At 34.7% G+C, this 18680-nt stretch overlaps 1 protein-coding gene across 1 annotated transcript; it reads right to left on the reverse strand.

Moving 5' to 3' along the window:
* Positions 1 to 11931: 11931 nt before the first annotated feature.
* LOC113720805 (protein FAR1-RELATED SEQUENCE 5-like) lies at positions 11932 to 12795 on the reverse strand. The gene has a single exon (XM_027245464.1). The coding sequence runs from the start codon at positions 12793 to 12795 to the stop codon at positions 11932 to 11934; it is 864 nt and encodes a 287-aa protein (XP_027101265.1).
* Between the last annotated feature and the right edge of the window lie 5885 nt (positions 12796 to 18680).

Genomic DNA, 18680 nt, shown 5'->3' on the forward strand with positions numbered 1-18680 from the left:
AAGCATATTTTATCCTGTATTAAATGCGTTCTACATCTCGTCTTGATGATAGGGTTGGTGTTGGTTGCTTTTTCCTCCTTTCCACGACCATTCTCAAAATCCAAAATTGGCTTGTGGCTCAATCATGATCTTTTGTTATTCATGAGGTTACTCTTATCTAGCCTACCCAGCCTACACAGACCAAGAATATATGAGGATATTAAAATTTTTTTCTTTTGATAAAAGGCGAATTTTATTAATGAATTGTTGGAAATCGTTCAACATGATTTGATTTACATCTCGGTTTTAATGGCAGGTTAAACATGCACTTGAAATAATATTTGTAATTTAACAAAAGATACAATAGATCTGAATAATACAAGAAAATTTCAAATTGTCTTCTAGATAAATCACTTCAACTCTTCTATGCATGCATGTTCTAATTGTCAGATCTGTCAATCAATGAATTCATACTCCAAGCTCTCATAATGATAATGAGATTTGTTAAGATAAACCCAAGACCTGAAGCAATACCGAATTCAAACTCCAATAATGATAATGAGATTTGTTAAGATAAATCGAAGACCTAAAAAAATACTAGATTTGACAACTAGATTTAAAATAAATTTGGATAAAATAATAAAATAAGGATAAAAATAGAAAATTCTCACTAGTGACTTAGGTAAATCGCTACAACTCTTTTCTGTGTATGTTCTAAATACCAGATCTACTAATCAACGAGTTCAAGATTCAACAATGATAATGAGAACCATCAAGATAAATTCAAGACTCCAAAAAATACCAGATCTGATAATCAGATTTGAAATAAATTCAAATCAAATAATAAAATAAGGTTAAAAATAGAAAATTCTCACCAGGAACCTTTAGGAGAAACAGAAAATTCTCGAATCCCAAGGAGAAACAAAGGAGTCACTAAGAAAATTTAGAAGCAATTTTATTGAAATATACAATAAAACGAAATCCATGGGTCTCCCTCCCAAAGAAAAAGAAGGCTTTCCAAGAATATGAGAAGAAATAGGAAGAAGTTGGAGGAAGGAGACATAAAGTTACTAATTATGATATTAAAAAATTTTCCCATAAAAAATATCTGAGTTTATCCACTATAAATTTTATGGAGCACATTATCAACCAATACTATTTAGTGAAGTAGCTCAATCTATGAGTTAAAATGCTTCAATAGGAAACTGATATTCAATCTGTACTGAATTGACGACAAGATCTAAAAGTTAACAGTAGTTGATTGCATTGGAGGTTGGTTAAAATGATTAATGTGGTTCATATAGAGATTCTAAAATTGATTGATGTGATTAGAATTTCGGTCGGACAATGAAAGATATTATTGTAGAAATGCCATAAAGAGGCATGTCTACTCCACGTATCTGCAGCTCAACAAGATGGAGGAACGGAAGTGTAAAAGATTTTACGCAGGTTATTAAATTTAAAATTTAAAACCATGTTTTTATGAGAACATATATACATAACTCACACGGACTGCTGCTGCACATGAAGCAAATACTGGTCATTAGTATTTGTTTTATTCTTGGGCAAAGTTATTCCTTTATGCAGAAAATTTACTTGAATTTTTTAAAAAGCCAAAGGCCACCATCCAATTTTGACCCAATGTTAAAAAAAAAAAATGCTAAAAGGGTGTTTGTGACCGGTTGTTTAAAAGAAAAGAACCTTATTTGAGTAAAAGTGTTAAAAAACTATAGAAGATATTATCTACATAAGAGGTGTGGATGTGCCAATAATAATATACAACAAATGGGATGGGTTTATTGCTTTGTATTTAGAAGATAGGCACCATTTAGATGAAGATGATGAAATAAATGAAAGATATTGGCAACAAATGGATTCCCCCACATGGCATAATATCTAGAATATGTGCAAAGGCAGGCAAAAAAGGATATTCTCTCTGTTTCATTTTACTAGTCTTAATTTCTATTTTGGTTTGTCCCATTTTATTTGTCCTAGTCTGAAACGGAAATAAAAAAAGAATAACCTTTCTATTTTCCCCATATTTCAATTTCCAAAATGTGCATTAAAGTCGTGTTTTAAAATTAATTGCTCTAACGATCCATTGTGTAATTCACAAATTTAAAAATCAAATAACAAAACTCTGAAAAGAGTTATTTATTGGTTAGTCAAATAACAAAACTCTGAAACCGTATGTAAAGTTGGCCATGACAAGTAAAATGGGACAAAGGGAAGTAATTCAATCGAAGCATATTGGACCAAAATAGGATTATCGCTACTAAAGTACAAAGTTTGAAGAAATGTGAACCAAGATAGAGTCACTTTCGGTGACGGAGCCAAGATGCCAGAGTAAGTGGGCTTGAAAACATATTAATGTTGAGCACAAATATAGCCCATTTAAAAAAGAAGAAAAAGGGAAGAAAAACTATGATCAAAGCTAGTTTAAGCTTCATTTCTGAGGTCCAATAGTCCAAATCCGTACTTCAAAGGAATCTTCAATATACTATTCCACTTGAGAAAGAATGTAAATTATAATAATGACAACAAAACTACTTGTTATTTTTTTTATTATTCCTATTCCATGTCCGAATTAATCAATCTCCAATTCATATTTGGGGATTTTCAATTATCCTTAATCAGAATTCAACTAGCCATCCTTAAAATTGAGAAACAAATCCATAATTAATTATATAGTTTCACAATGTCTAATTGACAAAGTAGATAGGGAAAAAAAAAAGATTTACGTAAAAAAGTCAAAAAATAACACAATCGAATAGAAGAAAGTAAAGAAGAGATGAACTAAACCAAAAACCAAAAAAAAAAAAAAGAAAAGGAAAAGAATAAGAACTATTACGAAGATCAGTGCAATCCTTAGCCATGCTTCAATGGGAGGAATTAAAAAATGTGACATCAAAAATTCAATACAATTAAAGTTTTAGCTTCAAAGCTTCACAACTAAAGTTTGCGAATGAAAATTCAACAAAAAGGAACAAGACTATCCAAAATAGGATGGGACGAAAAGAACAGGCAAGACAGAGAAAATGAGAAAGACTTTTTTAGTTCTAGTATCTCTGCCTTTTGAGTTCCCTAACAAAAACTTTTGTGCGAGACAAGCCAGCCAATTTGGCAATGTTATTTTGACCTTTTAGTCTTCTAAATTTGTTGATTGAATTTTGACCCCAAAATCTATTGTTTGTGGGGTCAAACAAGATCACCAATTTATGGATGTTGCTGCGGTATGTTAATTAGTCAAAGAAGAGGTGTAGAAAGGTGGGGGAACAGAAGGAGTAAATGATTGTAGCCATAGACGGTAGGAAAAGGGTGTTGGATGGGCACATGTAAAGTTATTTTGTGACTTGGAACTTGAAGACCCGTTGGGCGTTGAAGTTGAGCGAAAAGGGGATACGAAAAGTTGAGGGGATTCGAAAGCGTAAATGAAAAAGGTGGAGTGTCTAAAATAATCAATTGCCAAAGTGAGAGGGTCATGAGCGAAAGTAAGGGCAGTGAAAAGGCGTGGAGTTTGGCGGAGAAGCTAAACACTATAGGCATATAAAATGAAGAAGCGCGAAACCAGACAGGAATTACCAAGAAGAATAGCAAAAGATAGGGATTTGTTATGGAGTTGGAGGCCGAAATAGATGCTTCGGATATGCAGTGGGATAGTGAAGGAGAAAGCGAAAATCAGCCCTCGCTGATGCATAAAAGTGGAATAGCAACGAATTATTATAGTTGCAGCAGTGAAAGAAATGCGCTTCGGTGCACGGCGGAAAGAATGGTAAGGAACTCAACTCATCCAGTGAAGAATATGATGGATTGTCTTTTGGATGAGCAACGGCAGGCTATTAGAGAGTTTGGGTTCGGGTCAATTCTGAATGTGAAGGGAGTTGAGGTTGACGAATAGATGTTCAACTGGCTGGTGGATAACTTTGATGTAGATCGGAGGACACTGAACGTTCATGGGTACTGGCTACGCGTCACGGCCGAGGATGTGGAATGTGTATTTGGCTTGAGCAGCCGTGGGAAAGATATTGAAAGCGAAAAGCGAAGGCAAGAGATGGATACAGAGTTGGAAAGAGAATTGAATATAAGATTAAATAGCGGAAAAATTGTAGTGGAGGAATTGAGGGACAGTCTATGTAGTTTGCATAGAGAAAGCTTAGAATTCAAAGTGAAGTTCGTACTGTTTGTTGTTGGTAGGGTGTTAGCACCAACTTTGGATGACACGGTGAGCAAGGATCTTATGGCTGTAGTGGGTAAAGAAGAGAATATGAAAAATTTGAACTGGTCAAAATTCATACTAGACAATTTGGTGAAGAGCATCCGTGAAAGAGATGGCAACGGAATAGTGGGATGTGCACTTTTCTTGATGGTATATGAAGACACACCTTTTACAATAGCGCTAAAAATTGCTGGAATAATTAAATGTAGCTTTGATATAAAGGACCTGTAAATGATTAATGAATTTTTTTGTCCGTGCAAATTTACTATCTGGAACGATTCCATATCGAAGGTGAGGACGAGTTTCGCAAGTTCCAGCCAAGAGGGCCGAGGATAAGATTTTGGGGAAAGCAGGAGATTAATGAATGCGTGCGAATATTGAGAAGAAAACGCATATTTGAGGGGGAACAAGTAATGTAAAATGCTCGTGTAAACTATTGTTGAAATTGCAATTGCATTTTGTGACGTTACTAGTTGTACAAAACTGAAGGGTTGTATTAACAGGGCAATGTGCAGTTTTACAATAACGTAACCTGTAGAGAAGACATTGATAAAAGACTGATTGAAATTGAATGTGGTAATAAAGATGTGAAGGACAGTATTAGTAGAATAGAAGCAATGATTGAAGCTGTTTTGAAACACTAAGGAGCATGTATGAAAGTGGAAGGCTGTGCAAAAAACACCGGCCACTTGCTGTGGAGGGTGGGCAGAAGGACGATTGGTGTGATAATATTAGAAAAGACGGTGAAGTACATAAATTAAGTCCTAAAACGCTAGATGTTAGGTCCAGAAACAGGAGTGAAAATGCCAGAATAACTAGGAACACCACAATAATGGGTGAAAAGAGTGCCTCGAAAATTACAAAGTGGAGATGCAGAAAGAGATTAAGGATGGATAATACGGAAAAGCCTGTGTGGGAAGACATACAAAACAGAAGGCAAGGTAAAAAAATAAAGATATGCGAGTAATTGCGAAGGTATTTCGTAGTATTACAAAAGTAAAGTATAAATTTTACTTTTATGTACAGATGGATAGTAGTGGGATAAATGAGTGTCAAACGAAGATGATTGTTTTATTGGCAAATGTGAGTATTCCAACGTTCCATAATTTACTAAGGAAAGAACTGTAGACTAGGAAAGCTGACATATTTCAAGGTATGCTAACATAGCTTTATCTTTTATGAATTGAAAATAGTTATATTTATATTGCGTCACTCAATATTTTTGTTTTTGCACAAGTGACATATTGGAGCATCTTCTCATAATGTACAATTTGGATAGTTTGTGATGTAATAAGATATTTAATCAAAGGTTATTTTTTGTTCTAATCTTTGTTATGACTATGCTACATATTTATGGAATAAACATACTTTTATAATTAAAATTAATATTTGATATTTTAAGATGTCATATATTTGAATAGATGAAAATTATTTTGAATATAACAGTTTAAGATAATTTCAAGGTATGTTAACATAACTTTTATCCCTTTTTTAATTGAAAATAATTATATTTATATTGCATAGTTATATTTTTGTTTTCGCACAAGTGACTTATTGGAGTATCTTTTCATAATGTACAACTTAGGTGGTTTGTGATGTCATAAGATATTTAATCAAAGATTATTTCTTATCTTAATTTTAGTTATGACTATGTTACATATTTATGAAATAGACATACCTTTATAATTAAAGTTAATATTTGATATTTTAAGATGTCATATATTTAAATAAATAAAAATTATTTTAAACATAACATATTAAAGTAATTTTGTTCGGAAAAATTTCGGCCCCCCAAAGGAAAAAATCGTGGCTCCGTCACTGTATGCAAGTTTATTTGTTTTCAAGGTAAGTTTTCAAAAATCATTTGTACTTTTCAAATTTATAGTGATTTATGCAATAAATCTTTTCAAACTAAATATATTGTAAATCATACTAATTACGCATATGAGAAACTTGGAAATCAATTGCTATTAGCGAAATTATGTTTATGTTTTAATAATTTTTTACCTTTTTGCATTATTTTGGATAATACCGTCATATACATTTGGTTTAAAGACATTAACTGGAGTTTAAAGACATGAACTGGCATCGATCGATATATAAAAAGTATGTCCTTGGTTTAACGACATTAACTGGAGTTTGGACGCATGTTGAAGCATCGATCGATATATCTTCACGAGTAAGCCTACTGATCATCTTTTCGGTGGGCATTGAAGACCTCTAGTATTGCCGCCCCTACACAAATGTGAAGGGGCAAGGGCCATGACAATTTCCTGGAGGCAGCGTGCAAATCTTATCCCATTGGAAATCACATAGACAGGTAGGCCACCAGCTAAGCAACATCGTTCATTTTTTACTTTTGGAAGTACTGTCCGACTGAATACACAGGTACAATAGATAGGATTGAAGCTGCAGTGCATCTTCTCCAACAAGAATCATTGGTGCCAAACTTGGAGTTATCAGAACACCCACCAATTCAGACCCATTTTCCCACTAATCTAAGTTACACGGACTAAATCATTGTGTTTTTTAACCATAATAAAAATTAACCCAACAGCACCTGACTCAAATCACTCAATTCTTGCACCGTCGCCTCAAACATTTTCATGTCCATGTACCGTAGCCTCTCCTATAAGTACTTCACACAAGCATCTTCTCTCTTGCATGGCTATTGAAACGCACGTTCAATTCCATTTGCTTGGAATTGAAGGAAAGCACCTGAAAGTTACAATCAAATTCTAACTCAACCGCAACTTCCTTTCCTTGTGTATTTTGTAACCCGTGAAGCAAACCCTCCTCTTGCACTTTTATAAATGCAGCAAACGCCGGCATGCACTGGGACGAATTCCAGAAATGCATGTCCTCAACAATAACGGAATGGTGGGCTACTTTCAGGATGAACACTTACCACTTTACCACATAGGAGTGAAGTGGATTGTTAAGGAAGCATTTGTGCGGTTGGATAGGTTTCTTGGACAAGATTTTTCGCAAACCATGTTGGTCTCTTGCATCCCCGTTCGCAATCCCATTGTCAACGAGGAAGTCTTTCGGTCACTGATGAAGTGGCGCCGTCGGCCACTTCCGATTATGCACAACCTAAAGGCATTTTATATTATGACTTACAATGTTTGGTTTGTGGGAAAGGAGGAATTTGTAGTACACTTTCTGGGTTTGAAATCGCTGTTGTACACCAACGTGTCGATACTCTTTGGAGCCAATTTTGAAGATTGATCAGTAACCTACTTTATGGCTAATCAAGGATACCCCGCCACTATGACCCGCAACGTAGTCATTACAGACAACATGCATACCACCACTATTTGTGGAATCCATCAGCTGTGGAGATAACCTTTGAAGAAAGAGATTCAACTGATAGCCTCTTGCTGACTGTGAGGCGCAAAAAATACCGGAGCTTTTTCAGGGTTGCCACTGCGGTTGCCACCATTAACCCTCTATTTGGTCTTATTGTGGAGCTGTTTGAGTGAACGTTCATAACTGAAACAATGTGCTTTTAATTTTTTTTTTGCTAATATTTTGCTGATGGGTTATTTTTTGTTAGCTACTTTTGTGTCAATGGCCTTACCATGGTGGGTTCTGCTTGTTAGAGCACAAAGGGTACGAGTTAGGGGCTGATAATATGTAATGTTGAAAAATTACGAGTCCACCGTTTGGTAACATTGTAAGAGGAAGAAATTGAAGAACAAATTAAGAAGTAAGAACTTGCTTTACAATTGAACTCAGATTTCAAAGTTTTTAAGCCAACTAATTGTGTTGTAGATGAGAACTGGTTTTACAAAACAACGTTCTTTACTTGTATGGCTAAGCAAACGTTGACAATTAAAAGCATAGTCTATAAGGTCAATAATATATATATCAGAGCTAAATCACACTTATTTAAACAAAATAAAGCAAACTGTAACGTTCCCAATTCACTGATAATCACACACAATTGAGGGGAAAAAAGCAATAGGAATTTGAGACAGGAAATATAATAAACAATGTAAACGAATACAAATAACCCATTCTCTCACGTAATTTCAAGCAATATCACCATTAACACACACACACAGTACGACTCATTAGTTTTCCAAACACATATGTGCCATTATCTGACGGACGAAGGAGGGACAAAAGCCAATGACAAAAATACTAGGAACAAAAGCCAACAGGCTGCAAATTAGGCGAAATGCCCATATTGCATAAGGACACAACATTTGAGTAATGTCCACCTCCGACTCGGGGGGGAGATGGAATGAAAACGAACAGAACACTTCACAATTTTAAAACCAAAACTACGAGTACCACCACAACAGCAACCACAACAATGTTAAGGATCATCACATTTGTTTGCATGCTTTTCAGTTCTGCTATGATGCGAGACACCTCCGCCGTAAGTGTAGTGGTGACGGGGTCCTTACTTGAGGGGGCGACATCGAGAGCTTGAAACCCCGTTGATTGTGCAAACTCATCACACCAGGCAATGAACGTACGACAAGGCCTCTACAATAGAAGTATCTGAGAAATCGATCTATTATCGAAACAATAGTAATAGCGATTCACTTACCTGGGCGTTAGCGCAGCGATAGTAGTAGCGGCCCCCGTTTGCTTCAGACTTCCAGACAACACGAATTGCATAGCTACGATCACAATGACAATATAATGTCGGCCATAGCGTGCTATTGACCGACCCTGCAGACGAGGATGAAGCCATTCTCAAAAGTTTAGTCTCCTCCGCTATATCGCTTCACTTTATTTTTCTCAAACACAAGGACACAGCGCTCCCTAACTGTCCAGGGAGGACGGCTTTAAATAAAATTTGGGGTTTGGAGGGAATATATTTTGTCCTTTGTAATCAAAACTCAAACAAAGACGGGGATAAACTTGCTTGTCACAACGAATGGATTCAAGCTGGATTTTTTTATTTATTTGCACTATACTCCCTTATTTTTCCATGAATCAGAATGGATTGCTTACAAGTTGCATTTGCTTGCATTTTGCTTTTGCTTTGACTAATTAAAAAATTAAAGTAATTGTACAAGCCTCCTACACGTTTCTAATATTTTCATACGCCCTTTCCTAACATTTGCAAAACTATACAAACCTCCAAAGATAAAGACTTTTGTATTACAAATTTAATTCCATGGACAAAATAAATATTAACAAGATTACTTTACATGGGAGAGTGAAGTGAAAAAATGGGAGTATATAAATATACCTCTAATGTTAATTCCATAAATATCCCTCATGCACATATGTGGGTTGAATTTGTAAAATAATAGAGATAATTTTGATGTAATAATAAATTAATTATTGTGTGCAATTGGAGTATATTTTGCTTGGATAAACCTATTTAAAAGATTTTGCAAACATACCTAATTTATGTGTGCGGTTGACAGATTTACCTTTAATATAATAATAATAGTAATAGAATTACTATTATAATTTCTTAGCGAATCGGAACATTATTAACCTTGCCTTCTACATTCTCTGCTCTCTTCTTCACCATGTTAATCCAAATGGGTATGCGATGTTATTAGATTCAAATGAGTAACTGAATAAAACCAATAAAATTGTGGCTATCTGATTTGGACAACCTATTTAAAACAAATTGTCAACTATTTATTAAGCACGTATCCTCTCCTATTAGGCAAGTGCAGTAGCACTATTCACAACATTTGAGACTGAGATGCTACCAGATTCCTCATGCTTCTGCTGCTGCTTCTGTGCATCAGTCTTGGGGTGGTATTAGATAGAGTTAGCCATCAACAGGTATCACCGATTAACCTCTTCTCCCCATCGAAAAATAACAAAAGAGAATCCCTCAAGAAAAAATAAGGAGATCAAAGAAACTACATCTGTGCAAACTTTGCGATTTCTCTCTCTTGACGTTGTTGCTTTATTATCTGCCTGTTGTCACAACTGCTACTTCCAAGCATTTCTCTCATCACTTTGAAACTCTGGATTTGACACCAAAAAAAAAAAGAGATTTAGACATGCAAGAAGAGTGCAATAAGAACAACAAACCCAATGAACAAGAAGTAGTGAATCAGCTAAAAAAAGGCTACAATCTTTCTATGCTTGTGGTCATAAGAGCTTACATGTGGCATCACACAATAAAACTTACATTATTTCCACTCGAATGTTAACGTGAAAAAATTTATTTTGCACCATAACAAGCTATGACAGCGATTCCAAATTATGGAATACCATTTGGCCTGCTCACGCTCAAAACAAATTCATATCCAATATATAAACCATTCCACTTCTATAATTTCTCACGTGTTTGATGGATAAAATACTCTTCAGCCTTTGTTCACCAAACTATACCTATGTGTCTGATACATCTCTAACTATAAACCTCAGCATCACAACTCATGATTTGGTTCTTTCTCCTGGACTTCTTTGTTGGCCACCTGCGTCACTTCCACCGCTACTGCATCATTTTGCCGCAAATGCTTGTCGTCTCCATTCTCCAGACTCGCTCCCGCCCACACCAATTTCAAACGAATTTTTCAATGATTTATCCAAATAATTTTCGATCCAATCACGATGTGTCGCTGTATTGTGGCAATTTTTTTTGTATGGACATATTCATTGGTTATGGGCTGCCTGCAGTCTACAACCAATTAATTAGCAATTAAATCATTTGTGACTGCAAGTAATCACATCAACTAAGCTGTCAGAATGCTAACATTACATCACTTCAACTTTTTTGCATTGCCATTAACTTAGTTTACTTCATATGGATTTTAAATTATAAGTTTATGTTTAATGCACATAATAACATGTCAAAAACTACTGATTTTTTCATTATTACCTTCAATGTCCGGTTCATGTTTTATAGCAAATAATAATAAGTGTATAAGATAGTACTTTTTCGTTAGTACCTGCAATGTCTGCACTTTCTTTTTTTCTTTGCTTCTGCTTGCTTGTGATCACCTTTAGCCTGAGATACCCTCAGGTCTAACACTCCGAATGTTCTTCTACTTTCTCACTTTTGAATCCATTACAAATCCATCTCTCCTATATCCTCTATCAATCCATTTCTCCTTCAGCTCTACTGAATGCTTGTCAAACATCTGCTGCAGTTCATTAAACTCATCATCCATGTAGGAGGTATAGTAACACATACTATTATAGCTGGACTTTAAAGTACCATATTTGGCCATTTGTGTCATCTGTTCGGGTGCAACAAATGCTATCATCCCATTATTATTCCTCACTCCCTTTGTCCACCGCTTTGAAATGCATGAATATGAGATCCTGTTCATTCCTTCTGCCACCATCACGCGAAACATATGAGCATAAGGGATTCCCTTTGACTCGAATTTCATGCAAGAGCAGATTAGCTTTTCCATGGATCTATCATGATCCACCCTCCAATTTATTTTATATCCACAATATTTTGAGTAATAATATGTGCGACTCTCTCCCTCCTCATTCCAACCCTCAGAAATTAGAAGCCCTTGCCTGTTCAAATACTTTCTCACCCTGAAGAACACATTCCTTGTAAACACCTCTGCTGCGCTTCTCTCTAGTTCGGGCAGAATTGTGATTAACACTGATTTTGTGTTTTTGCTTGTGTGAACTGCTTTGCTCTCAGTATGTCGAAGCCATGCTATTGCTAAATCAAAACTTCTAGCGAATTCATATACTCGCATTTTATCATTCAAGTACTCATTCAAAAAAACATTCATTTTCTCACACCTTTGAGTACTTCTCATACCTGCGAAAAATTACCCGCGCAAATAGGCTTCTGCCCATAACCTTCTCCTGTGGTACAACTTTTTCATCCAGTCATTCTCTCCCACCCCACATTCATTAACTAAGCTAGCCCACCAATCCTCAAACTCCTGTATGCTACACTTTTTTGCCATCAGGTTATACAACCTGTCATTGAACTCCTCATAACTAATATTACTTGATGCATTTCTATGCAAGTGCGACGAACATAACCTATGACAAGTATTGGGGAGAAGATTTTTTATGACTCTTCGCATTGTACTGTCCCTATCTGTCATCACTGCTACTGGCTTTTTACCATCCATAGCCTCTATAAATATACTTAGGACCCATTCGTATGTTTTAATCCTCTCATCTGATAGCAGTGCATATCCAAAAATAGTACTGTTCAAATGGTTGTTTACTCTTGCAAGTACAACCAGTGGCTTGCGGTATTTATTTGTTTTGTTTGTCGTATCAAACACCAACACATCTCCGAATGTACTAAAGTCCACCCGAGATTTAGAATTTGCCCAAAACAACCTTACCAATCTTCCTTCGTTATTTACATGATATTTATAAAAGAACATGTCATCAACATCCTTCTTCGCTACCAAGAATCCAAGTGCCTCTTCTGCATCACCATTAAAAATATCTTTTCTATGTTCCTCATTCATTCGGTTATACAGATTCTTAATGCAAAATCCCACATTACTGTACAATCCGGCTTTGATAACAAAATATTTCATTATCTGATAGATTCTAGCCCCAACCATCTTCAAACTTTTGGCCTGCGCATATTCAGCATCACTGACTTTTCTATGAGGCCTAATGTATTGCACACTTGTCTCTGATGCCAGCAGGTGATTGTGCTCCATAATGAAACATGTCACCACATACTTTAGCGATTCTATGTCATATTTCACGCGAAAGCAAGCCCCACATCCGGTTCTTGTGATTGGTTTTGCTTCCCTTTTCTGGTCTTCATACTTAAACTATTTTTCATCCCTGTAACCTTCATAACAACATACCCATTTTCGAAACCTTGAAATGCCATCTGCATCTTGTTTGTCATTACTTTTACAAATCTCAAATCCGGTTAGTTTCACATGCAAATTATAGAATTCCCCAGTTTCTTCTTCCATGTCAAATGTTAATTTCATTGAATTATCCACGCCTATTGCACCCACCAATTCATCTGTCTCCTCATTTTGATGTCCTCCACTTGAACCACCGCTTTCTTGGGTGTCTGTATCTCTATCACACTCAGGTTCCAGGTTAAGGTCAAATGACCTTATTTTGCCACCACCATCCATCCTGTGTTTCCTCCACCATGTAACGAGTTTGAAAAATAATCCTGCCAAATAATTACAAGACGTGTGTGGTTCGATGTTTTTTCTAACGATGGTCGCTGAATATTTTTTTCAACATACCCATATGCTTTCCTTTGTAACATCAAAATTAAGCTCATGACTATTTATGAAAAAAACATATATATATATATAATCATTGAAGTTAAGAAAGGATACTGTAGCTCACAACTTTGAGAAAAAGCAGACAATAAAGGTTACTCTAAGATTTATATGTATTATAATTAGAAGTGGGGCTGATGCAATTATGTCAACCTTTAGGACAAAATGCCACTATCGTCCATGCATATTCATTTATACCAAACAACTCAACCTTTACTGTGAGTTTTTTGAATTGTCTTCACAAAAGTTGTCGCAATATAGTGTCCACATAGCCATCCAAATCATTCTGTTTTTAGTCCCGTTAGAACGTCTTCTTTATGTGTTTGATCATTTGTGAATAATTTCCTTTAAAAAAATTTACAAAAAATAGTGGACCAGTAGTTCAGTTGTAATCTTACGTACACAATGCTCGGTGAACAAATAAACATGGATAATTTTCCTGTATCATTTCCTGTTTGTTCAAAGGCACTGGGATTTTGTTGCAGTATTTCGTAGTCCTTATTTCGCTATCATTGCCATGTTTATGTGCTTCAACAGAAGGTCTTACAACAAATGTAACCTTGCGTGTTTTACTCGTTATTTTAATCAATATCCTATTATTAACCCTTCCCTTTTACTATTTCAAAGTTATGGATGAAAGTACTCACCATTGATTTCGCTGCTTCTGTACTACACTGGTGCATTCAGTCAGCACAACTTCGAAACGTCCTTACTCAGCTATAGCCACCGTCACCACCTGCACCTGAAGTTACGCCTACTGCCACCCCCGCCTATGTATTTCGCTGCCTTCTTCTTTACCAAATTGTTTCTTCACTTCCGAGCTCACCACTTGTTTTCAAACACACATACTACTGCTGGCCCCAGCATGGCCATGTTTAGTACTTCTTACGCTACTTATTCTCTTCGGTGTTTTATTTCTAGGCCCATTTTATTTATGTGAATTCCTTCACACCCCAATAAATTGCCACCTTCCGCAGTACACCTCACGGTCGTTGGGCCCATCAACATTTCCAAACTGCCCGTGCCTGTAATAGGTCAACACTTGCTTTTTTAGAAATATTTCCTTCATCCTCTGTACATGCGAGCTTGCAACGTGCCTGCTTCTGTGCGGTTCCTTTTACCTTTCCATACTTCTATTTTATTAGTTGAATACACTTCAGAATTTACCACCAATCTATATATAAGTTTTTAAAATTTAATTGGAGTCCACCTGGCTCCGTCCTTGGTCACTTTACCACCTAATATTTGAAGAATTGACAAATATTTGGATAGACCTGATTTATATAAATCATGTGGTTTAAATTTTACTACACCATCTTACCAATTCAAGAATTAAAGATGTGGCAAAATTTGGGCTATATGATTTATAAGATTGAATCAACCCAAGTTTTTGCTTTTGAAAAAATACATTACAGCCAATGAGAAGCTCTCAGAAGCTTATCACCTTATTTGTAATTAGAATGGTTTGAAATCCAAAGCCTTTCTAATGCCTATAAATAAGATGAGTCTTTAACAGAAACAAGTAGAGTCGAAAAAAATTCATTCATCTACTACGCTCTTGAACAACCTTTAGTTTCTTAGTTTCTTTTTTTTTTTCTTGTTTTTAGGGTTAATAACATTTGGCTCCCCTATACCTATGGGGTGATAACATTTTATCTCCCTATACTTTAAAATTATACATTTTGTCCCCCAAATGAATTATAGTTTGTAATTTTGGCCAATCCATTTGCATATTTTTCCCAAGTTATCCCCAAGCTTCCTAGCTCCTCAACAGTCAACTTTTGTATTGTTGTGTTTTCCTATTTTGTATTTACCATAATATTTTGTTGTTGCATGCTATGATATTAGATTGTAGTATAAATTAAATAAAAAACTCCCCCAACTATCGCCTTATCCCTGCCCTTTTTCACTACCCTATGGGTGCTTCTATTGTGAACCCTTATTTTTTGAAATAATTTTTTAATATATATATATATATATATATAACACCAATAACAATCGCAATTATTAATCTTTTGAATGTTTAGCCAAAAATAACAACCACAATTATCAATCATTTTTTCATTTGATACTATGCAAACTCTAAATCAATGTCCATAATTTTGTTTATAAATAATATGCTACACGTGACAAATAAAAAGTCAATCAAATTGATATAATAAAATTATACTTTCACTACAAATATAAAAAATTGCCAACAAAAGGGTACATTATTTTATCACAACAAAATACCATTTTACATACATACATACATATATACATATATACACACATATATATATATATATATATATATATATTAGTCCCATAATACATTATATATAAGGTGGGGGTAAGGTGCAGGTGAAGTCTTATTAAAACCGATACTAAATTATACATAAGTATACACAATAAGTTAATTAAACTGCTGTCCAATATCACATCATGTAGTAGCAGAATATTTTGATGAATATTTAATACAAAAATGCAACACAAGCTAAAAGTTGACCATTGAGAAAATAGGAAGATTAGGGGTATGTTGGAAAGAAAAATATGTACATGGGTTTGTCAAAATTAAAAGTACAAATATAATTCACTTGAGGGGGTAAAATGTATATTTTTGAAGTTTAGGGTGGAAAAGTGTTACCACCCCATAGGTTCGGAGGGGGGGGGGAGTGTTATTAACATCTTTTTTTTTTTTTTTTTTTATGGTTGTATGTAAAATAATGTCTTGGACATTTACTTGTTCTCATAGATCTCATGCCGAGAAATGCAGATGATACTCTGCCAAAACAAAAAAATAGGATCCAAAGCAAATTTCACTTCATGAGACAACTTTGCCCTTCCTTACGTCAATAATCATTACTTCAACTAAATCTCTCACACCCCATGACAAACCTTTTTTCCTTTTCCTGTTCCCAACTACAAAAATTTTCAGTTCTTGATGATCATAATCGCCACAACAATAAAGCCGCCATCTATCACTGCCACAACCATTAACCTCCAACCTAACTTCATCTAAAAAATTTGACAAAAACTTAATCTTCCCCAATTGAAATTGACAAACTTCCCCTTTGACTCTTCTTTCCAACCAAATAATATGCAAAGTTTAACAAATAAAAGGGTAATCATTAAATTCTCGAAAAAAAAAAAACAAATGTCTTCTGGAACCCATTTGTTTTTTCCTTCTTCATGTTCATTGATTTCAATTCCAAAAGATGAGACAAGAAAAAGACGTAATTCGCAGTATTGGAGGATATTGACAGAGTCCCCCATAGATGTGAGAGAAAGAAACAATTCCCGAGATTCTTTTGGGTTCTGCTTTGGTGCTTGAGTTGCTACTTGGAGTGTCAATGTTTTAGTTGTTAGGGGGCTAGGAGAACAAAGATGGTAAGTATTGTGGGGTAGAGAATAGATAAGGGATACTTGATTGATGGAACATAGGAGGAGCAATTAAAATATAGGAGAGTTTCATTTTGAGATCCCAAAATTTCGAAGTTTAATTGCAAAACTCTAAGTAAGGCCAAAGTTGTCTCATGGACAAAAATTTGCTTTGGATCCTAATTTTTGCTCTGGTAATATCGCCATCCTAATTTTTGTGTTTGTTCTGTAAACAAGTTAGTCTTAATCTAATCAAGGAGTGTTGTCTTTGTGTTTTGGTATCAGAACCATTATATTTTGTACTGAAAGTGAACTCTTGTGTTTGTAGGATGTTTGTAATAAGTGAGGTACGTGTGTAACTCCACTTTGTTATTATAAATATTTCATGTTTTACTATTATTAACCAAGCCAACAAAAAGTGAGGTACGTGTGTAACTCCACTTTGTTATTATAAATATTTAATGTTTTACTATTATTAATCATTGTTAATTTATTACAAATCTTTTATTTTAAGATACGCATTAAATTATTGAGGCCATTTTCATGAAAAAAAATAAAAAATATTGAACTAAAAGGAAATAATAAAAAATATTATTTTTCAGAAAGCTTGGCATGACTAAGAAAATGTCACCCATATTACTCTCTCTGTTCACAAATATCAGATTATCAGCCTGGGATAGGAATGGAACTGTGAAATGGTTCTTTGTGCAGTGCAAGTTTAAACCGACCAAGAAATAAATTAACTGCAATTTTTTTTTTCAAATAAGTTGAGATTTTAATATCCATTATTATGACTGTTATGTTTATGTTTCAATTTCCTTACTTTTCAAAAAAAAGTTTCCTTACTTTAACTATTGTGCGCATAGCTTTATCATTCGATATTATAACAGTTAGAATGATAACAAAGATTGTTTCGTTAAACAAGGAGGCATGGTTATACCAAATATGTTCCTGTAGCATCTAGCGCTCTTTTCTGAGTTTTGATTGCTCTCTTCTCTAGTTCTCCCAACCCATTTGTTCTCTCTACTCTCTCTTTATTCTCAACCTTCTTTACATCATTCTTCCTTCGTAGGAGGGAGACTTTGGCCTTAAGCCAAGGTTTCCCTTTCTCTTCCTCTATTTTTATTTTATGTTTAATAAAATCTCTCATAGGATTATTTATCCTAATGTTTTACTAGTGAGAGTTTTCTTTTCTTTTAAGCTATCATAGTAGGAGTTTTATTTAGTTTTTATTTTTTCCCTCAAATCTAAGAGTTTTTTTTTCAGATTTATATGTTAGATCTGAAATTTCTTGGATCTTCTCGTCAAATCTCAGCATCAATTTGAACTCGGATTAGCTGGATAGCAAATTTGAGGGAATAGATATGCACAAATATTTATGGAATAGCTCGTGCAATTGGTCAGATCTAATGATTTGTAATTCACAGTGTAATCTTTTATATTTTGTAACTCTATAAAATCTAATGATTTTGTAGATCAGATATATTTATGGCATATTTTATGTACTTTCTGCCATTAGTGCAACTTTCTTTGTCAAACAAATCATGCTGGACAATTTTTAGCTAATTTATTAATAATATTGACTTATGTTTTATATATAAAAAAAGCATCTACTAATCTTTTAAAAATTATTTAGTAATCGCCAGCTTTTCAAAAAAAAATATTATTATTGGCTTTGTTTTTCCATGGACCCATATGAAATGCATGTGAAACTAATGGCGCATAATTCATCGGTACAATATTCTTGGGGGCTCAATTTTGCATTTCTATCAAACTATTTCCACCCCTATTGTTTCCACTGTTCAGAAAACTAACAACTAGCAACTAAGATTGCATCAAGTTAATTTGCTTTCTCTCACTTCTGAATTGTACCTTTCATAGTTGTGAGTTCGTTGGCGAGTTCGTTGGCTGGTTTTCCCCACAATGATGAG

This window comes from Coffea arabica, chromosome 7e (assembly GCF_036785885.1).
Source record: "Coffea arabica cultivar ET-39 chromosome 7e, Coffea Arabica ET-39 HiFi, whole genome shotgun sequence".
Lineage (NCBI taxonomy): Eukaryota > Viridiplantae > Streptophyta > Magnoliopsida > Gentianales > Rubiaceae > Coffea > Coffea arabica.

What these genes read in the sequence shown, in the direction of transcription:
- LOC113720805 (XM_027245464.1), bottom strand. Translation starts at nt 12,795, where the DNA reads ATGGAGCACAATCACCTGCTGGCATCAGAGACAAGTGTGCAATACATT.